Raw genomic sequence first — 23,441 nt, 5'->3', positions numbered from 1 at the left:
GTGGCAGTGTGGGGCCATGTGGATGGGTTTAGATAAGTATTCATATCCACAGCTTGGCATGTATCAGAGCAGAAAATACATCAGTATCTAGTGCTGCGTGGGTGCCGGGTGGCACCAGGGGGCCCAGATGGAGCACCTGTCTGTGTTTGAGGGTTGCATGGGTAACTTCACAGGGCTTCTGTGGCTAACTTGCAGTCTGCTTCCTGGTGCAGAGGGAAAATGGGTAGCCAGGGTTTGTGGCAAGTTGGATGAAGCTGTGTAGCGAGTCCCTGGGCTGGATCCCATGCTGCCTGGGCAGTAGGGACTGGGTAGGGTGGATGAGTACAGTGTAGTTGCAGTCTAATGAATAGTGATGGTAGTAACTGGGCTGCTCCCCAAACCGGGCCCAGGGTCTGTGCTGTTGCAATGTGTTTAACAGCAAATGTTCCAGGTATCCATGGGCCTCTTGTTTATCTTTTTCTTGCCATATAGAGACCCTCTTGGCTCAGGGTTGATCTTGAGAAAGAAGATAAGGACTGTAGTTCCCTTTATTATCTTAGTTTCCTTTTATTAATTTTATTTATTCATTTATTATTTTTGGAGATATGGTCTCATCGTTTAACCTCAGTTGACCTGGATATTGGTCCAGACCAAGCTGAGTGTTGGGATTAAAAGCATGTGCCACCCATACCCTATTCCTTTAAAATAAATCACACACACACACACACACACACACACACACACACACACACACACACACCCCTGGCCCCTTTAAATATATAAACATATGATTTTTATTTGTGTCTAAATGAAAACCCACAGAGGCCAGAAGAAGGCATTGATGCCTTTGAACCTACAGTTACAGGCAGTTGTGAGCTGCCTGGCATGAGTCCTGGGAACCAAACTGAGGTCCTGCAAGAGGGGAAGTGTTTTTAATCATCTCTCCATTCCCCAGCTACCTTCCTTAAAGACCCCTGTGTATCTCTGTGCTGACCATTGTCTCTGTCACATACCATGTCACTCAAGGCAGACTATCCAGCTGCTTCCTGGTGTGGGAGGTCGTAGCTGTGCTCTAAACACTCCACTGAAATACCTGTTTTTTCTTTCATTTGGTACTTTGTTGTGGAGAGAAATATTTTAGGCCCCACTTATCAGCCATCTTGCTCATAGCACCAAGATTCTTTTATCTGTTTTTTAAAGCAGATAGCCCGTTGTTTTAGCAACTTACTTGGAAGAGAATATGGATTCCCCCATTGAGGTATCTCAGCATTGTTGTTGAGAACCAGCTGATAAATAAGTGATTCTTTTTCTGGACTTGTTTCTGTCTCTTGACTGTTATATCTGGACATTTCAATTCTTACATCATTTTGGGTTGTCTTCAACTGAGTGGTTTTCCCCTGAGAATGGCCCATATGCTAACTCTTTATATTAATTCTTGCTTGTATTCTGAGTATTATGACTGTTACATTGTGTAGACTCTGGGTTCTATAATCTTCTTCTGAAGAGTACTGATGATTTTGCTTTATTTGCATCACCTTCAATCTCAGTTTACTTCTCAGCATTGGTTTTGTGTGTGTGTGTGTGTTTGTGGTGTATGCCTTTATGCATGTATGTATGTTGGCATGGTACATGTATATGTGTGTGTTACATGTGTATTGTGAATATATATTTAATGTCTGGATGGATGCATGGATACATGTATGGTATGCAGTATATATGTACATTTGCATGTCTGTGGATTGGTGGGTGTGTTTTCATGTGTAGAGGCCAGAAGTTCACAATTGGTGTCTTCCTGGATCATGCTCTGTCTTATATATTAAGACTACTAGAACCCAGACCTCTCCACTTTAGCTTGTCTAGCTAGCTGGCGTGCCTTTGAACTTCTCCTTCCACCTTTGAGGGGCTAGTATTATAGGCTGAGATCCAAACTCTGGTCCTTATGTTTACACAGCGAGCACTTTATTCACCAAACCCCTTCCTCTGTGTTTTGAGATGGTTTCATGTAGCCCAAACTGCCCTCAAGCTTATTTCAAAGCAAGAACAACTCCTGATTCTCTTGTCTGTGTTTCTCAAGTGCTGGGCTTACAAGTGTGTACAACCATGCCTGGTGGAATAAACCTTGGTTAGGTTAACCATATACATGTCACAAAATATCTTTCTCAACCTTGTGTCTGACGGTTTGACTTACCTACTTTGCCTATGGGGTCATCCCCAGCCCCAACTGTACATTTTTGTGTCTGCACACAGCATTCAAATAGTCTAAATTACATCGTGTTTATTCAGTAGATGCTCATCTCTGGCCATTCCTCTAGGCACCTTTATTACCTGTTCCTGTGGCAGCCTCAGTGCTTATGAGTCTTTTACTATTTAAGTCAAGGAGATGTTAGATTTTCTTTTGAAGGTTTTTGTTAAGATATTGTGGGGGGTAGGGGCTGTTTCAATATGTAGTTCTGTGCTAGTCCCAAACTCTTAGCTAAAGTGATTCTCCTGCCTCAGCCTCTCTAACAGTTGGGACTGTAGATTCGTGCCATCTAGCCAGCTTTTCTCAGAGTTGTAATTGCTCAAGTTGTGCTTCTTGATTACTGATATCCCCTGCAGTGACAAGTCCACTAAAAGTAGTTAACCTTGTGTCTTAGGGTTTTTGTTGCTGTGATAAAACACCATGACCAAAAGTAACTTGATAGAAGCAAGGGTTTATTTCAGTTAACAATTCTTTGGCCACAATCTGTCACTGAAGGAAGAAGTCAGGGCAGGAACTTGAAAGCAGGAACATGGAGGAATGCTCCTGATGGCTTGCCCAGCCTATTTTCTTACTCAACTCAGTCGCCTGCTCAGGGCTGACACATCCACAGTGAGCTAGGCTTTCCCACATCAACCATTAATTGGGGAAATGCCCACAGACTTGCCTAAGGCTATTTTTAGAGGCATTTTCTCAGTTTCCCTCTTCTCAGACATGTCTAGGTTTGTGTCAATTTTACAGTACACTAGCCATGATAGTTGACCCCATGTTAATTTGATACACATTGTTTATGGAGACTATCACCATTCCCTACTCTTTCTCCTCCCCTTCCTCCTCCTCCTCTTTGTTGTTTATTTGAGACAGGTTTCACTGTATAGCCATAACTGTCTTGGAACTCAGTCTGTAGACCAGGCTGGCTTTGAACTCGCAGAGATCCACTTGACTCTGCCTCCTGAGTGCTGGGATTAAAGGCCTGTGCACCCCTGCCCACTGCTGGGCTTCACCTTTCCTTTATTGATCATCCTGAAGATGTCATATTAACATCAGCGTCACAGTCTACAACACTGCAACTTTTAAGAACTCCATAGTCTTTAAAACTTCAGTTTCTTTAAAACATCCAGTTTCTCTGAAATATCCATAGTATCTCTAAAATATCCAAAATCTCCCTAAAATCTCCAACTCCCCTTCTGTAAAGTGAAACACACGTTACACACATTCTTCTTACAGACGGAAGAACCAGGGCACAGTTAAAATCAAAGCAAAGCAAACCAGAGCTGGCTGGTGTGCAAGCGCTTGCCGTCTGGGACCCGCTCAACTCCCTGGCCTCCAGAGGGTCTGAGCAGCTCCTCTCCAAGGCTCAGGCCAGCTCCACTCGACAGCCGAATCTGTCTTTGGCACCGTCCTGTCATCTCTACAATGTTGGGGTCTCCACTGCAACTGGGTTGAACCCTTAATGATATCCTCTTCTGAACGTTCGTCAGGGACTCTGACCAAGCCTCAGCTTCTCTTATGATCCCTTCAATCCTGGGGTTTCTACTAGAGCTGGAAAGTTTTGAGAGCCAGAGTGACTATGAGCCTATAATCCTAACATGTGGGAGGTGAGGCAGGAAAATTATTGTAAGTTTAAGATCAGCATAGACTGCATAGGGGATTCCAGGCCAGCCTGGGCTAGAGTATGAGACCCTGTCTCAAAAAGAAAAAAAGTGAGCGACACAGGTGAATCTGAGTTTGGGACCAACTGTATAGCAAATTCCAAGCTGGTGGCTACCCTCAAACTCATAGAGATCTGCCCGTCTCTGCCTCCAAGTGCTAGGATTAAAGGCGTGTACTGCCACTCCCAGCTGAAAGATATTTTTGTAGGACTCAAACTTTAATGAGTTTAATGTTTTTCTTAATTTTTTTTTTTATTATTATAAGAGTGCCATGCCATGGACTGGTGGGATTGGCTCGGGGGTAAAAATGTGTCTGTTGCCAAGCCTGACAACCAGAGTACCATGTACAGTATCCACAGACTAGAAGAAGAGAACCAAGTCTGGAATGTTGTCCTCTGAGTCTCCATACATATGACTGCTCGAGCACACGAATGCACACACACACACACACACACACACACACACACACACACACACACACACACACCCCACGTGCAGACTTCTGGTTTACATAGTTTGTGATGAGAAGTTTGCTCGTGTTATTCTTTTTTTTCTTTTTTATAGAATATTTTAACCTACTCTGGCTATCTTCAAAGTTTTCTTCTTTATCTTTGATTTATTTAAGTCTTAAGAGGGTATTTCTCAGTATTTATCCTATTTAGGGGAGCTGATTTAGTATCTTGTTAGTTTTCGAAAAATTTTGGCCAGTGACTCTGTATTTCTTCAGTTTTCCATTTTTTTCCTCTTAGCTTTCTTTAAAAAGGTTTTTTTCTAAGATTTGTATGCATGGTGTTTGCCTGCCTGCATGTGGATATGTCAGTGTGTGCCTATTGTTCTTGGAGACCACAGGAGGGTGTAAAGGCCCTTGGAGCTGGAGTTGCAGAGGACTGGAGGGCACCATGATGAGAACTGTACCTGGCCCTCTGGAGTGTCGGTCAGTGCTCTCAGCTCTTGTCTTCCTCAGTTTCTTGTTGTTAGACTGGTGTTGGCTGAAGCTTCTGGACGGCCTGTCTGTCCCGTGTTCTTTGCTTGTTTCTGTTTAGATGGTGTTGGCTGGTCTGTTTTTATGTTCCCTCGTTCTTTGTCATCACTGTTTACTGGAAAAACTGACAGAGGACTTCTCTCACACAGTGCTCTTTTTTGTGCCATTTTCATTTGACGTTTGCACTTGGTTTTCATACTTGCTAGCGTTCCTCATCTGTTCACACCTGTTTCACGCCTTTTCCTTTAGTATCCACTCTTTCAGCACATTTTCATAGGTTTAGTCCCTTGTCATCATGGAGGGAAGCATGGTGACATGCAAGTCGACACGGTGCTGGAGAAGGAGCTGAGGAAGCATTCAAATACATGAGCCCGTTGGGACCACTGTCCCTCGAACCCCACAGCATCTGTGTCCTCACGTAGCTGCATTGGCCCTCATAAGTATTGGGAAGGGGAAAGGATAACCGACTCAGCTTTGTGGTTGTCTTATGGTATTTGACTCCAAAGCATCGTGTGTGGGAAAACTGTAAGCACTGAAGTCATGGTGCTGGAGGAGGTGCTCGGGTTTTTCTGTGAGGGAATTGGTATGTGGTAAGCTCGGCCTAGGTTTGCTGTGGCTGTCCTCACCTTACTGATGGGCTTCAGTTCCTCTGGAGTGGCCGCTGTTGCTGGTGAGAATGGCAGCCAGGGAGGGAGCTCAGGGGCTCTCAGTGTTTCCCATTGCCACCTGAGTGTCTACACAACAGACACGTTCTCTTTTGTTGTTGTTGTTGCATTTATTTATATTTACTTACTGTGTGTTTGTTGGTTTGTTGTGGGTGTCTATGTCAGAAGACATCTCAGGAGAATTTTCACCGTGTGGGTTTTGAGATATGTGTGTATTAGACAGGATCTCATGATGTAGCTCTGGCTGACCTGGAACTCATTATGTCAGTCAGGGCACCCTCATTCACAGAGACCTGCCTGCCTCTGCCCCCAGAGAGTTGAGAGTAAATGCACACACCAACACACCTGGCATTGTATAGCTTTTTTGAAAAACAGAATATATTATAAAGTGTTGGGGATCAAACCAAGGGCCTTTGAGGATGCTGCGTGCGCACTGTATGAGTGAGGTGTAGCCCCAGCTAGAATAGCTCCTGTTCTAGGACTAATGTTTGTTTGTTTGTTTGTTTGTTTGTTTTCCAAGGCAGGATTTCTCTGTTTAACAGTCCTGGCTATCCTGGAATTCCATTTGTAGACGAGGCTGGCCTGGAACTCACAAAGATCTGACTGCCTCAGCCTTCTGAGTGCACCACCATCCCCCACCCCACCCCCCCAGAACTAATTTAGCCTCCTTCCGAGAGCAGGCCCTTTGAGTTCTCTTCTAAAAGCCACAAAATTCAGAGAAGTCTGTTTTTTTCTGTTCGGAAGAAAGTTGAATTGTTCTAAACCCAGTGTGAACTCTGAGAAGTACTCATTGCGTTACCCGGTGAGAGTTTTTCCTTGAATTGCTTGCTGTTTAGACAGAATTGCAGGTGACTGGAGCCTGCTTGTGTTTAGCACCTCTTGTGTGCTTAGCCCCACAAGTCTAGCTACTTTGGCCTACTTGGCTCATGTGGCCTCCCTGCGCCATGCTTTAGAAGTTACCCAGGCAGAGAGCCAAGGAGCTGTAGGACTCACCTTTCTAGTTTCCTTGTCTTAGGGATCACAGTTATTGGCTGCCTCCTGTTGTCTCATGTCTTGAAAAGAGTTGTTTCTGTTTTGTGTCCAGTTTTCTATTTGTAGTAAGAGGTTGACTATGGACCACTTGAGGACATCCAGCTTAGGTGTCCTATATAAAGCATTATGTAGTATTTAGGGAAAATAATTAAAAATTAATTTAAATATTATCAACTCCAAAAGAAACATAATGTTAAAAAGAAGAAAAATGTCAATGGAATTCCATATTATAGAAAAAAATTACAGTTCCAGTCATAAATAATGGCAAATAGTTTTTAGATCTTTCTCTGGTTTTATTGAGACAGAGTTTGTGTGTAGACAACACTGGCCTTACTTGTTTACAGTGATCCTCCTGCCTCCACTTTTTTTTTTTTTAAGATTTATTTATTTATCATATATAAAGTACACTGTAGCTGTCTTCAGACACACCAGAAGAGGGCATCTGATCTCATTGCAGATGGTTGTGAGCCACCATGTGGTTGCTGGGATTTGAACTCAGGACCTCTGGAAGAGCAGTCGATGCTCTTAACCACTGAGCCACGGGTAGAGAAAAAAAAATCTCCTTTGGACACAAAACTGTTCTTTATGAGGAAGAGTGGTACATTATACTCTTAAAATTCAGAGCTTTTTGCAGTGCTTGGTAGAATTGTTAACAAGGAAGAAAGGGTTGTACTCTGAGCCAGGTGGGTGGCCCAGCCCTGGAGAGGTGGCAACGGGAGAATCAGGAGTCGAGGGCCAGCTGCAGCTGCAGCTGCACAGTGAGTTCTAATGAGACTGTTGTGAAACCAACACCTCAAACCAAATGATTAAAGAATAAAATTAAGTATTCAAAAGACCCTTAAATAAAGTAAAAATAATGAAAATGGAAGAAGATATTCACACTGTGAACATGTGAAAGAGATATGTCAACCACAACAACAAAAGGCTGGTCATGGTGCCATGACCTGTTATACATTGCGTCTGGGAGGCATGGGCTAGAGGATCTTAAGTTTGAGGCTAGCTTGCACTGCACTTCAAGACCTTGTCTCAAACACAAGCGAACAAAAATTCCGGTAGAAAAACCACATAGAGCTAGAAGTGATGGCTTGTTCCTTTGGCTCTAGGAGGGAAATCACTTGAGCTCAGGAGTTTGGGGCCAACTGGGCAACATTGTAAAACATATAAACATCTCAGAACAAACTACTGGAACTTAACAAGTCTGTGAAAAATGCACACAAACTTAATATAATAGTTGGTATTTCACAAAAACAGTGGCTGGGCCTGGTGGAGTAAATAGCACTTAGGAGGCAGAGACAGGCAGATCCAGGACAGCCTGGTCTACAAAGTGAGTTTCAGGACAGCCAGGGCTACACAGAGAAACCCTGTCTCAGAAAAACTAAAACAAAAAAGCAAAACAAAAACAAAAAGGATATTTGGACAATAAATAATAGGAAGAAATTTTTCATCGTAGAGAAGTTTTGAATGTTAAAAGAGACTTTGGATATTTAAAAAGACTGAACTTTTAAAGATTGTAGGACTTTTTTAATTTTTACTTTTTATTCCTGAGACATGGTTTCTCTGTGTAGCCCTGGCTGCCCTGGAACTCGCTCACTCTGCAGATCCGGGTGGTGTCAGACTTAAGAGATTTGCCTTCCTCCTGAGTACTGAGTACTGGGATGGAATGCACAGGCCACCAGGCCCAGCCAACTGTGGACTTTTAAAAGTTAGAATGTTTTAGATTGTGATGTTGGTATTAATATGGGGTCTTGGAGATGATCTAAAAAGGAAAGGTCATGGTCTTAGTACGTTATCTGTTTGTGTGACCTGTGATAAGGAGTCAGCTGTCCTGACTGGTAACTTGGGGGAATAAACTGGGACTCTCCCGGTCTTTTCACACCCATTCCATTGGCAGAAATACATTTCTTCTCATATGTCCCAGACTGGCCTTGAGTTGCTGCATAGCTGAGGATGGCCCGAGGATGACTCCTGAGTGCTGGGGTTATGGGTATGCCCCACCATTCCTGTTTATGTGGTGCTGGGGATCAAACTCGGGGTTCCTGCATGCTAGGCAAGCACTCTACCAATTATACTTCTTTCCCAGATCCTCAAAAGATTTTTTTCTTAGGTGCTATAGAAGGGAGTATAAGTTCTTACAAATCTTAGAGCTTGGTTGGACATTGTCTCCTAAGGCTAAAATGTACATGTCTTTAAATCCTCAATCCAGTACTCATCTCTGTATGTACAACAGGAGACTGTATACAAACATTATAGCAGCATTTTCACATGGAGAGCTAAAGTCTGAAACAACCCCAATGCCAACAATGAGAGAAGAAGTAAAACAAAGTGAACATGGAGTTGATGAGGTGGCTAAGCAGGTAAAGGCCACCCAGCCTGACACCTGACTTCTCCTGGGACCCACACGATGGGGAGAGCTGACTCCCAGAAGCTGTCCTCTGACCACTTCTGAAAAGACTATAGAGCTAGCTAGTGTGAGCTGTACATATGTCAGTCAAGTCATGCTGTTCTGTAATTAACCCCAGATTTTCTTTTCCTTCCTCATTAGCCTGATTGTTCACTCACTGCATTCATTGCAGTGGTTTTGAGAAACGTCTACCTTTCTGAAAACAAATTCACCCTTAAAACCTGGTAATTGCCTTTGAAGGTGTTTAGATGTTAGAGTAACTGGTAAAAATGAGACCATACCTCCTCAAAAGGAGTAGTTCTCTCATACATAGGACTTTTCCATGTTTATTAAAATGGCTGTGAACATTCTCTGTGTAGTGCATAGAAATACACCTAGCCAATATGCACCTGACTTTAGATGACTGAGTTCTTTGTTCTGTCTCACCAGGTATACAATGTTTATATGGCCGGGAGGCAGCTGTGTTCTAAGCGGTACCGGGAGTTTGCCATTCTGCACCAAAACCTGAAGAGAGAGTTTGCCAACTTTACATTTCCTCGACTTCCAGGAAAGTGGCCATTCTCATTATCAGAGCAACAGTTAGATGCCCGGCGTCGGGGGTTGGAAGAATATCTAGAAAAGGGTAAGCCAGGCTTCAATTCTTAGTAGGTAAAGGCACTTGCCACCAGAGCTAATGACCTGAGTTCAGACCCCAGGACCCACAGTTAGAAGGGAAGCAACTCACACAGGCTGTCCTTCTCATGGCCATTTATCTGCTGTGGTAGGTGTGTGCCCCACCCAAACTGGTGGATAAATAAATGTAAGTTTTAAAGTGTTTAAAAGGTAAGTCAGTCCATTAAACTTTACTATGCTGAATGGGTATAGATTCTAATTCCTAAATTGCATGGCTGTGTTTCCAGCAGTCATGTTTCTGATGAGAAGTGTTAAATGATCTGGGCCGTGAAGGCAAGACTGAAATGTCCACTATGGTGACAGAACCCCACTTTGCTAGCTTGCAGAGAACCTCATAACAGAAAAATGAAGTTGTTAGTGGCCCTTCATGGTCTTTTATTTATAGGGTTTTATTTACATTTAAACGCATTGCTGTGGTGTGTTGATAATTCTTGTTTCATCGGGGTGTCCTGTATTCCTTACTCCTTTACAGCTGTTCCTGTATAGGTTTGCTTAGCTGTTGACCATCTAAAGTCTCCTGGTTCTCAATAGGGAGAACTAATAAAGCTTCCAAATGATAATTTAGGATTGTATGGATGTGGTACTGCAATATTTGTTTCTCTAGAAAGGCAAAAAAAAAAAAAAAAAAAAAAAGGCACAGATCTGAGTAATAATGTTGTGGTTGTGGGCAGACACTGCCTTGGTGTATTATATCATAGCTACATAACTTGCTAACTGTGTGTCTTAGTCACCTTTCTATTGCTTGGACGACACCATGACCAAGGCAGCTTAGAAAAGAAGCATTTAATTGGGGGCTTGCTACAGCTTCAGAGGATGAGTCTGTGACCATCATCATGACAGGAGCCCAGTGGCAGGCAGGCAGGCAGGCAGGCGGGCGGGCGGGTGGGCGGACGGACGGGAAAGGTTCTGGAGCCCATAGTTGAGAGCTTACATCTCATCCATAAGAGAGACTGGGCCTGGTATAAACTGTAGAAATTTCAAGACCCACCCCCAGTGCCACTCTTCCTCCAACAAGGCCACACTTCCCATCCCCACCAGACAGTTTCAACAACTAGGAGTGAAGCATTCAAATACATAAGCCCATGGGAGCCATTCTCATTCCGATCACCACACTATGCACTAAGTTTTTTTTTTTTTTTTTAGAATATTAGTTTAAAAGAATAACGGTGTAAAGACTAATTGACATAATTCAATTTAAACAAACAAACAAACAACAAACAAAACCCCAACTAACATTGGCAGTGAACCTTCTTTCTGAAGAGCTATTTCCTGACAGTAATGGAGGCCCCTGATTTTACCTTTTCCTGAAGTAAACTGGCCCTCTGAATGCGGCGTGGGGATGTTAGATGGGGTACTTTAGAAATGCAGTGAAATTGTCCATGTACTTTCCCATCCTTGGGGTGGAGAGCTACCCTAGTTTAGATAGCCAGTTACTCAGTTACCTGCCTCCCTCCCCTCTTTCCTTTGGTCACACTTGCCCTGTGTCTTGCTCTCTGTGTCTCTGTCTTCTATCTGTCTCCCGTAGATCAATTTGAAGGGGAAGTTAGATGCTCTGTTGAGCTCACATTTTTGGTTACCTACCCCCTTTCCAAAGTGATGTTAGGTATCATTCTCTGACTTGCTCTTCCTCGGCAAGGTTTCCTCCTGTTTCATTTGATGTTTGGTTTACGCTTACCTGACCTTTCTCTTCTTTCTGCTGCCTCTTTTTCCTGTGTTCTGACATGTCAATTGATCCCACAAGACTGGAACCTTAGATGTGTGATACTTCTCTATATTTAACGTTTTTAGCAAACTACATCTTTATATTTCCTTTTTTTTTGTTTGTTTTTTTTTTGGTTCTTTTTTTTTGTTTTTTTTTTTTTCGGAGCTGGGGACCGAACCCAGGGCCTTGCGCTTCCTAGGTAAGCGCTCTACCACTGAGCTAAATCCCCAGCCCCTATATTTCCTTTTATTGCACTGTTCTATACCATATTTAGATGAATTTCTACCAGGCCTTAAGATTCATATACTGAGGATACATATATCAGGTTATAATTGCCTGCTGCTAATTTAAAATTTTCTATATGTTCCCTCCCACCCCCACATCCCAAGATGTTTCTCCGTGTAGACCTGGCTGTCCTGGGACTCAACTCTGTAGACCAGGCTGGCCTCGACCTTACAGAGATTACCTGTCTCTGCCCCCTGAATGTGGCGATTAAAAGCATGAGCCACCACTGCAAGGCTTGGCTTACTTTTTATACAATGTTTTGCTGTATAGCCCAGGTTAGTCTAGAATCACTCTGAAATTCAAGCTGACCTTGAACTTGCAGCAAACCTGCTTCAGTTTCTGAAGTACTGGAATTGCGGATAGATATGACCTGCTTTGCCCTGATGGTTTAAATGTAAACTTTGCGATGCATCCTTTATATTCCTGATTTAGAGCCTGATGCTTGGTACTGCCTTTGTTCTCTACAGTGTGCTCCATCCGAGTCATTGGTGAGAGCGACATCATGCAGGAGTTCCTGTCAGAATCTGATGAGGTAGGTGAACGCCCCTTCCCTGATCCCGTCTTGCTGAGCTTGTTATGTGGAAAAATAAATATAGACAGTGTTTGTGGGATGAATTACAGTCAGCTCTGTCGAGTGAGTGGATTTCTCCATTTCCTTTCCATGGGTATCTACCCTTTAACACCTAGAGCCAGGTTCACTTTCTCTGCCTTTTGTTTTAATTATTTTTTGAGTTCTGCTATAAAATAAACCCTCATCCTGGTATTTTCAATCACACATGTGTACGTGTAGATGTACACATCACTGTATTTTGTCCACGTTCCCTCCTCATTATGTCCCCATCACTTCCCTCTGGCCTCCTCCCTGGTTCCAAGGACCCCTCTGGCTTTGGTCTCTCATTTGTATTTATGTATTCAAGTCTAGAGTCTGCACAGGAGAGAAAAATTGGATGCAGTCGTTCTTTCCTTCTGTATTATCCCCTTTCTCTTGTCTGTTAACTTCCTTTTCCCTTCCATGTTCCACGAATGAGAGAAAGCGTGATGTCTTTCCCAAGAGTCTGTCTGATTTGGAATGTGATGATCTCCTGCTCCACTTGCTTTCCTTGTGAGTCTTCTGTTCCCCTCTCGGCTGGAGCTAGAAGCACTTACTTCTCTTCATTGTACTGTTCCTCTGTATGTCTACCTGTCAGTCTTCCTTTTGTTTGCTACTTTTGAAGTTATTTTAAAGGTAATTTTTTCATCTGACGAAACAGCAGCCCCAGTGGTTTATTCTGGACCTGCATGCTGGTAAATTTTATTTCTTGAGATTCAGGTCTCTCTCTGTATTTCTGAGGTAATGTTATGAGTATTTCTACATTGTCTGTCGGATCCCGATCATCAACAAACATGGTGACTTACTCTACTTAGAATGCTATAAAATTATGTACAAGTGACACAGTGGCTGGCTGATCTCAAAGCCCCTGAGCACTGGGTTTAGGAGTCTTTTCTGTTGGGTATGTGGCAGGACTAATGGAAAGATCATTGCCATAATTCTGCTGCTGTGAGAAAATGCTGGAATTTTCTCCTCTCCCCTTCCCTCTTCTCCCTTCCCTTCTCTTCCCTTTTCTCCCTCTTTCCCCTTCCCCTTTGCTGCCCTCCTCTCTCCTTTTCTTCTTTCCCCCTCCTCTTTTTCTCTCCCCTCCCCTTCTCCACTTCTCTTTGCTTCTCTGTCTCTAAATAAAAGCATGCTAAAGAAAAAAACATTTCCGCCCTTCCTCTTAGTAACCATATTTCTCCATTCATAGCTAAGCATCTTAGAAGGGCATTCTGTTTTACTGCCATTTCCCTACTTAAAAGTTTAAAACTTTGCAGTTTTCAGGATTCAGTTTGAACTCTTACATGGCACTCAGAAGGCCTGTCATGACCTGGTCCCTCTCCATCTCTCTGACCTCATTCCCTGCCATTGTCTTAGGTATTGTTAGTCCAAATATTTTGGTACTTTTATTTTCCTTTATGTTGCTACAACTCAAACCTCAAAACTCATGCATGCCAAACAAATGTTCCACCACTGTGCCACATCTCCAAACCTCTGGAATACGTTTTCAGCATTTATTATTTATTATATGTGTGTTCTGTACATGCAGTGCAGCATTTTACAACATGGTAGACAACTTGGGAAACAGTTGGTTCTTTCCTTCCACCATGGGGGTTTGCACACCAAACTCATCAAGGACATCAAGTTTAGTGCAAATGCCTTTATCAGCTGAACCAACCTACTGGCCTTCTCATTGGCCGGAGTACTGTTGATTGATTTCCTTAATCCATTGTGTCCTTCCCTTGAGCTTATGTCCTCTTCAGGGTACCTGCCCTCACTTCATCCCATGCCTGTCTTTTCCATCACTGATCCTTTACAGCAGGTCAAAGGCCATTTCTCTGTACTCTTCAGCTGTCTTTGTCAACTCCTTTGCAGTTCTTCATGCTCTGTCTATCTGTCTATCTGTCTGTCTTGGGAATGGAATCTATTCTTTGTTACTTTGACTTTCCTCATTCACTATTATGCAGAGGCAGCTTCTTTTTTTTTAAAAATTTATTTATTTATTTTGTATATGAGAACACTGTAGCTATCTTCAGACACACCAGAAGAGGGCATCGGACCCCATTACAGATGGCTATCAGCCACCATGTGGTTGCTGGGATTTGAACTCAGGACCTCTGGAAGAGCAGTCAGTGCTCTTAACCACTGAGCCATCTCCCAGCCCGCAGAGGCAGCTTCTAATCTGCCATTTTCCTGACCCACCTCTTTGAAGTCTTCCCTGATGACTCAAGTCATTAATTTTTCATCTTACAAAGAACTTCTGCAGCTAGTATAACTCAGTCATCATTTTATTGCCATCTCATTTCTAATTTTATACATATAAGCAGTTTGTCACTTTATATTTTTAGCTTACAAGAGTGTGTGAGCTACCAGTAGGTAAGAGCTAAATCTCGATTATCTTTATATCCCAGAGCCTCACCACAGTGTCCCACACAGTGGAGGTGCTTAGTAAGTGTTCATTGGATAGAAGGGTGACTATGTAATACTGTCATCCAGCAGTTATTCTTCATGCCTATCTCTTGCTTTTCTGACTAGATTATAGGTTTCTTGTAGCTAAGGGTATAAAGTATAATAGTGCCCTCTCTCTACCCATGGTTTTACTTTCTACAGTTTGTTTCTGTGGTCAGCTGTGCACTAAACAGATAAATACAGTCTTTTAGAAACGAACACTATGTAAACTTCACATTGTGTGGTATTCTGAGTACCACAGTAAAACTTTATGTCCACCCCATGGGGACCTTAGTGGTCTGTCTGGTTTGTCTACTCTGTATATGCCACCTGTCTGATAGTCACATGGTAGGTTGGTCAGTCATCACATTGCCTGCACTGGCATCACTCCCTTGCTGTATTCAAGGAACTCTTAACCCTTCAAAGCAAGAGAGTGGTTTAATTAGCAACCAAGGGAGCCTTGTAACAGTAAGAAAAAGGATTCTGGTAAGATTGCTGAAGTCTATAGGAATGCCTCTTTTGTCGATGAAATTACAGACCAACCCCCCAGAAAAATTGCACAAGAACCTTAAACTGTAAACGTACAGCCAGGGTCCATGTCAGTTGCTTACTGCAGGTGCTAACCCTTTTCCTGGACTCTCACCCCTGTGGGTAAGGAGGAAGCTATCGTAATGCTTAGGGTGCTTTAAAACAAAGAGTAGTAATATTTTTAATGGTCAGTGAGAATTAACTTATTCTTAGATGATTATTTTTCAGTAATAAAAATTAGTAGACCAAAATCTATGAGAAGTTGGGGATGGTGGTTCACTCCTATAATCCCAGCATTCTAGAGACCAAGGGAGGAAGAAGGATGGCCTTCAGTTCATTGTGCGCCTTATCTCAAAAACACTTAACAAAAAGACAAAAGATAAACTATTAGAAAAATGTGTTGAGGCTGGAAACGGCTCAGCAGTTTAGGAGCCTTTGCTGCTCATGTAGAAGACCTGGGTTCAATTCCCAGCAAGTGAGTGGTGGCTCCCAGCTAATCTGCCCAAGGTCTTCCTGATCTCTGTGAGCACTGGACACACACACACACACAGTGCACGTACAAACATGTGGGCAGCACCCAGACACATAAAATAAATCTAAAAAGTAAAAAAAAAGAAATATGCGTTATCATCAAAAGCAATGAGGATTGTAGGTAGTTTTGGGTTTTTTTTATGGGTTTATGGTGTGTGTGTGTGTGTGTGTGTGTGTGTGTATGTGTGTGTGTGTGTGTGTGTGTGTGTTTGTGTGTGTTTTGCTAGAGCCCTAAACATTCCAGGCAAGTATTCTCACACTGAGCTATATCCCCAACTCTGTTTATTTTTAATTAAGTAAGAGTAAGAACTGTATAGTGTTTGCTAGAATATTGGGCATGACACAATTTACATCTCATCAATTTTGCATTTTCAAGATGGTCTGATCATATCAAGGACATCAGTGTGTGCCTTTAGCCTATCTAGCTGCCTAATTATTCAACCAGTGTTGAGACATCTCCTGTCTCCTTTTTCTCACCTTTGTGAGTTCTGAATGGAGTGACAAGAGTGGACCGAAATCTCATCTGGGCTTCACATAGACTGTTGCAAAAGGATTCTATTTTGAAGTGGCAATATATCTGTTCATTTTAAAGGATAACTTCTAAACCTAAAGTCAGCTTCTATGAGTTGTAAATATATTAACTTTTAAGACTTCATTTTTTTCTCATTTTATTAGAATTTACTTCCTGTCTCTTATGTTAGATATTATTTAACTAGCATGTAGCAAGGAGAATGAAGACTTACTAGTTGCAAATTGTTTCTTTCTCTTCCTTTAGAATTACAATGGTGTGTCTGATGTGGAGCTGAGAGTAGCATTACCAGATGGAGCAACTGTTACTGTCAGAGTTAAAAAGAACAGCACCACAGACCAAGTGTACCAGGTAAAGTCACCTTGACATTGGGTGACATGAAGCTAAGAAAAAAATTAAATGGCTACTGTGAAGTTAACTTTGTCCTTCTTAAAAGAAATCGGTATGAGAACTGGGTATATTGGCATGTGCTTGTATGCTTGTAATCTCAGCACGTGGGAGGCTAAGGAAGAATTCTGCAAACTAGAGTATTCAGGAGTATAAAACAAAACCTTGTGGGATTTTTTTTTTTTTTTTTTTTTTGGTTCTTTTTTTCGGAGCTGGGGACCGAACCCAGGGCCTTGCGCTTCCTAGGTAAGCGCTCTACCACTGAGCTAAATCCCCAGCCGTGGTTTTTTTTTTTTTTAAGTGCAGTAAATACCCCAGAGTGCAATGGTTGTAATTAACTCTTCCTTCTCCTTTGTTGTTGTAAACAAAAAAAAAAAAAAAAAAACCCAGACTTTTTTAAAAAGTGTGTGTGTGTGTGTGTGTGTGTGTGTGTGTGTGTGTGTGTGTTGGCACTTGTGTGCATATTTGTGGAGACTGAAGGTTACATTGATGTCTTCCAAAACACTAGGTGTCCTCCATCACTCTCTGTCTCACTCCTTTAAGATGGACTCTCTAGGCTGTGGCCAGCACACTTCAGCACTCCTCCTGGCTTCACCTTCAATGGTGCTAGGGTTACGATCTTGAATGCATAGAGATCCATGCTCACTTTTTTATTTGGTTGCAGGGGTGGGGGTGTTCAAACTCAGTTCCTCATGCTTGTTAGTAAGTGCTCTCACCCACTAAACTATCTTTCTAGTCCCTTGTTAAAAAAAACACAAAAACAACCTCGTGTGTGTGTGTGTGTGTGTGTGTGTGTGTGTGTGTGTGTGCCTATAGAGGTACACATGTGTGTTCAGATATACATGCATGTATGTGCGTGCTTGTGGAAACCAGAGGTTGTCACTAGGTGTCTTCCTAGATTGCTTCTCCACCTTACAGACTAAGGCAGGATCTCTCTAGCCAATTTGAGCTAGGGACCCCCTGGGGGCTTGGATTACAGGTAGCTCGTATAGCTCCCAGCATTTATGTGGGAATGAGAGATCTGAACTGTTTCTCACACTTGGACTGCCACAGAGCTATTTTTCCAGCCCTGTAAAACACTTTTTAAAAACATATAAAATCAAAATAGAATCAAATATAAATTCCTCTATATACTTTTTTTTTTTTTTGTTCTTTTTTTCGGAGCTGGGGACCGAACCCAGGGCCTTGCGCTTCCTAGGCAAGCGCTCTACCACTGAGCTAAATCCCCAACCCCCTTTTTTTATTATGTGAGATATAGAACCCAGAGCCTTGGGCGTCAGGGGAAGTACTCTACCACTGAACTGTACCCCAGTTCCTCCATCGGTCATATGTAGTAACAATCAAGACCTTGCCACTCTTACACCATGACCTGCTTTTCCTTTTCCTCTAAGGTTGTTTGTTTGTTTGTTTGTTTTTGGTTTGGTTTGGTTTTTTTTTTTTAGCAAACACCGTGTAGAGCTGTGTATGCTTTAGCATCCATCTAAAGCATGTATCCTGTATCTCATGTCATCATCAAATATTAAAAAGGACACTACTTTTAACTCCATAGAATTTTCCAGTTATCAGAATGATAGTTTATAGTATAGTTGGTTTGTTAAATCTGGATCTAAACAGCTCCTCATCTCCCTGTAGTTTTATGTCTCATTTACTGTACAGCGTATCCTTTCCCTGCTTTGTGTGCACACGTGTGGACGTTGGGTCATTCTGAGTTTACCTTCTTGATTCCTCATTTATCAGGTCCTTCTAGTTCCTGCATTTTCTATGAATACAAGTTTGCTCTAGAGGCTCTATTACATTCAAGTTCTATTTTTTAATACAAAATATAAATACTTCATAAGGAGGCTGTAACAAAATATACTATGTTGTTTCTCAGTGTGCACTGCACAGTCTAGTTGTGATATGTGATAACGTGATTCACGAGTAGTTTGGTGGTGAGTACCTGGTCTCTTCACTACAGAGGGTCAGTAATTGTTGCCTTAATCAACAGTTTGTAGAAGCTGCAAAGTGCTGACTTCCAGTTCTCGCTCCCTCTTTTTTTTTCTTACACAGCTATAATTCTATAAGTAACTTTCCCTGGAAAAATAACAGATTAGAGAAAAGCTGTTTGTGGGGCAGAATGGATATTTAGTTATTTCCTTTATTGGTAATTTTCAGGGAAAAGAATTAATGTCTTAGTTGATTCCAGTGTTGTCCAGTGCAAGAACTTATAGTATTTTATTTTTAGTACAGGTAAATTTCTAATTAAATGTGATTGAGTCAGTTCACTCGCATGTTATTATCTCATTGATGCTCAAATGTTTCATCTTTGCCCAAAAGACATTCCTTCATGTCTGCTTCTATGTACTTTTGATGTGATCATTACCTTCTATAGGCATTTTAGAATTACAGTGAATCTTGAGCTTTTCTTTAAACATTTTCTGCCCTAGATCTAGAATAACCCTTCACCAGTTAGTCTTGGTTCCTTTGTGAGAAATGACATCCAGATCAGATCTGTGTGTCATCCAGTCACTGCTCATACAAAGGCTTATTTGTAGCGAGTGAGAAAGCCTACTCTCCATTTGATCATCTACAGTGTACCATGGCAGTTGACTTACGTAGGATTCCAACATCTTCAAAATCTTACAGTAGTGGGTAATTACACAAAGTTTGTTTTTACAGTTTTCAGATGTTTTATTCTCTGCTTCCTTCAATGTTTCTTTAGAAACATTTGGTAAACCTAGGCATTTTGTTGTCTAATTTTTATATGTATGTGTGCCTATGAATATGTATATAAATGCACACAGTTATCTGGAAAGACCAGAGAGGGCACTGGGTATCATGAAACTGGAGTTTCAGTGTAGGTGCTGGGAACTAGACTCGTGTCCTCTGTGAGAGCAGTGAGCTCTCTTATCTGCTGGGTCATCTATCTGTCCAGCCTGAACCTAGGCCGGTTTAATACTCTTCCCTTCTCACATCTTACTACTGTGTCTTGTGGCTAGAAGCCATTTTGTAAATCCTGAGCGTATTCCAGTTTTGGTCCAGTGCAGTAGAGAATAGTGATTTAAAATACTTGTAATTTCCAGTTCCTATACAATATCAGGAATTGAGGCTAGATATGTGAGCAGACATAGGAAGAAGCGATACAGTCGTATTTGGTTCAGTCTTCAATGATTTTTAGCTATTTAGTGATGCCTTGCTTATATTGGGAATGCTCATAAAAAACTAATTTTGTTACTACTGCTTTTTGCTTTGTGCTTCTTTTTGTTACATGTACGAAATTTCAATTTTAATTTATTTACACACGAAGTCCTTAGTTTCTAGAGAGGATTGATTGTCAACAGTTTGTTACTTTCGTGAAGATATCAGTGATGGTAATTCTTAAGAACAAGGTGACCAATGTTCTCAGTTTAAGAACATAGATCATCTGAAAAATAAAACGTTTGTGAATTCTGACAGGAAATAGCAGTGCTTCAAGCTCAGGAATCAAGCACAGAAATGCACAGATCTAGTTCCAGGTGCTAGGAGGCTGAGGCAGGAGGACCACGTGAGTCTAGGAGTTCAAAGCCAGTAGTCAACATAGCGAGACCCTGTCTCTAAAATAAAGAGAAATCAAAGGTTGAGGGGTCTGGAGAGATGACTCAGCAGCCACAGTGCTGACTGCTCTTCCAGAGGACCTGGTTTTGATTCCCAGCATGCACATGGCAGTTTATAACTGTCCATAATAGCATTCTTGGGGACCTGCATCTTCTGGCTTTCATGGGCACCAGTTACACAGACATGCAGGCAAAACACTCATACACATAAAATAGAAATAATTAAATAATCAAAGGTTGAGATCTTGTGTGTTAATAGCCTGTAGCAAACGTAAGCTGAATATGTGAAACTAGGGAGCAGAGAATTTGTTCTCATGTACGAGGTGACTCAGTGTGTAAAGGCACGTTCCTTTAAGCCTGACCACTTAGTCTAATCCTTAGGACACACATTATTGAAGGAGAGCTGATTCTTGTCTTATCAAGTATATTTCTTTTTTTTTTAAATTTTTATTGGATTTTTTTTAAATTTACATTTCAATGCTATTCCTTTTCCTGGTTTCCCAGACAGAAGCCCCTATCCCATCCCTCTCCCCTTCTTCTCTAAGAGTGTTCCCCTCCCCATCCATCCCTCCCTTTCCATCCCCCCAACATTCCCCTACAATGGGAGTCCAACCTTGGCAGGAAAGGGCTTTTCCTTCCATTGATGCCCAACAAGGCCATCCTCTGCTATATATGCACCAGGAGCCATGGGTCAGTCCATGGATAGTGTGGGAGCTCTGGTTGGTTGGCATTGTTGTTCTTATGGGATTGCAAGCCCCTTCAGCTCTTTCAATCCTTTCTCTAATTCCTCCAATGGGGGTCCCGTTCTCAGTTCAGTTGTTTGCTGCTAGCATTCGCCTCTGTGTTTGACATGCTCTGGCTATGTCTCTCAGGAGATATCTATATCTGGTTCCTGTCAGCATGCACTTCTTAGCTTCATCCATCTTATCTAGTTATGGTGGCTGTATGTGTGTGTGTATATGTGTGTGTGTGTGTGTGTGTGTGTGTGTGTGTGTGTGTGTGTAAATATATATGGGCTGTCTACCCATGTTGGGCAGGCTCTGAATGGCCGTTCCTTCAGTCTCTACTCCAAACTTTGCCTCCATATGCCCTCCTATGAATATTTTTGTTCCAACTTTTAAGAAGGAATGAAGCATCCTCACTTTGATCATCCTTCTTGAGCTTCATGTAGTCTGTGGATTATATTTTTGGTCATTTGAGCTTTTGGGCTAATATCCACTTATCAGTGAGTGCATACCATGTGTGTTTTTCTGTGATTGGGTTACCTACCTCACTCAGGATGATATTTTCCAGTTCCATCCATTTGCCTATGAATTTCATGAAGTCATTGTTTTTGATAGCTGACTAGCACTCCATTGTGTAGATGTACCACATTTTCTGTATCCATTCCTCTGTTGAAAGACATCTGGGTTCTTTCCAGCTGCTGGCTATTATACATGAGGCTGCTATGAACATAGCATATGTGTCTTTGTTGTATGTTGGAGCATCTTTTGGGTATATGCCCAAGAGAGGTATAGCTGGGTCCTCAGGTAGTGCAATGTTCAATTTTCTGAGGAACCTCCAGACTGATTTCCAGAATGATAAAGATCTTTTCCCAATCTGTTGGTTGCTGTTTTGTCCTAACGACAGTGTCTTTTGCCTTACAGAAACTTTGCAGTTTTATGAGGTCCCATTTGTTGATTCTTGATCTTAGAGCATAAGCTACTGGTTTGTTCAGGAAATTTTCCCCAGTGCCTATGTGTTCAAGACTCTTCCCCACTTTATCTTCTATTAGTTTGAGTGTGTCTGGTTTGATGTGAAGGTCCTTAAGCTTTGTACAGGTCGTAAGAATGAATAGATTTGCATTCTTCTACATGCTGACCTCCAGTTGAACCAGCACCATTTACTGAAAATGCTATCTTTTTTCCATTGGATGGTTTTAGCTCCTTTGTCAAAGATCAAGTGACCATAGGTGTGTGGGTTCATTTCTGGGTCTTCAGTTCTGTTCCACTGATCTATCTGCCTGTCTCTGTACCAATACCATACAGTTTTTATGACTATTGCTCTGTAATACTGCTTGAGGTCAGGGATAGTGATTCCCGCTGAAGTCCTTTTATTGTTGAGGATAGTTTTCGCTATCTTGGGTTTTTTTGTTATTGCAAATGAAATTGCAAATTGCTCTTTCTAACTCTATGAAGAATTGAGTAGGAATTTTGATGGGAATTGCATTGAATCTGTAGATTGCTTTTGGTAAAATGGCCATTTTTACTATATTAATCCTGCCAATCCATGAGCATCAGAGTATTTTCCATCCTCTGAGACCTTCAGTTTCTTTCTTCAGAGACTCGAAGTTCTTGTCATACAGATCTTTCACTTGCTTGGTTAGAGTCACACCGAGGTATTTTATATTATTTGGGACTATTGTGAAGGGTGTCATTTCCCTAATTTCTTTCTCAGCCTGTTTATCCTTTGAGTAGAGGAAGTTTACTGATTTGAGTTAATTTTATACCCAGCCACTTTGCTGAAGTTGTTTATCTAAATGATCCATTGTCTTTTTCTGGTCTCTGTGGGTATCCAAATATATATGGGATCATTCACACAGACACAACATACACATTAGTAAAAAATATTTTAAAAATATCTTTGTGGAATTAGTTCATATTTGAGAAAGGAAATTTGACACTAAGGAGGAACTATTGCTAACTTGTATCAGAAGAGAGAGGTGCTCAGGGAAGAGAGTGGACAGCTATATTTGGGTTTGTGCTGTGTGTGCATATGTGCACCTTAAGAATACTGTGGGCCATGAGAGTTTTTATGAAGCCAGGATGCAGTGTCTCCTTTTCCATGCTCATGCATGTACCTGCCCCCATAGTACTGTCTGGTCTTGCTTTTCCTGAAATAATTGTATCCTGTTTGAACTTCAGGCTATTGCAGCAAAGGTTGGCATGGACAGTACAACAGTGAACTACTTTGCCTTATTTGAAGTCATCAATCATTCCTTTGGTAAGTGCCAGTAGCTGTTTACTATATTTGGGGGTGGGTGTTTTAGTCCTATACTGTTGGATAAAAACTGCTGAGAGGAGAGCTCCCACTTATGCCTTCAGCATAGGATCTGGCAGATCTTACAAAGGATTTCTGATCAATATTCATCCCTTTTCTTCTTTTGTCAGTATGTAGCAACTTTGAATCCTTGGGAGCAGCCATTTTCTATTATTTTTCTTCCCAACTGTCAGTGGCCTAATGCACAGATATAAATGTGTTGTAAAGAAGCTAGGATGCTTGGATTC

At 41.8% G+C, this 23,441-nt stretch overlaps 1 protein-coding gene across 2 annotated transcripts in view; it reads left to right on the top strand.

The window, feature by feature from the left end:
- Positions 1 to 23,441, top strand: part of Snx27 (sorting nexin 27) — a 76,485-nt gene that overhangs the window by 29,702 nt on the left and 23,342 nt on the right. For both annotated transcript variants that reach the window (NM_001110151.1, NM_152847.2), the window contains 4 exon segments: positions 9,380 to 9,572; positions 12,077 to 12,141; positions 16,463 to 16,567; positions 23,079 to 23,157. In NM_001110151.1, coding sequence (NP_001103621.1) covers positions 9,380 to 9,572; positions 12,077 to 12,141; positions 16,463 to 16,567; positions 23,079 to 23,157 — 442 coding nt within the window.

The sequence above is a fragment of the Rattus norvegicus genome, chromosome 2, assembly GCF_021556685.1.
Source record: "Rattus norvegicus strain SHRSP/BbbUtx chromosome 2, alternate assembly SHRSP_T2T, whole genome shotgun sequence".
Lineage (NCBI taxonomy): Eukaryota > Metazoa > Chordata > Mammalia > Rodentia > Muridae > Rattus > Rattus norvegicus.
Note: the sequence above shows the minus strand (reverse complement) of the source record. Positions and strands in the feature narration are given on the sequence as shown.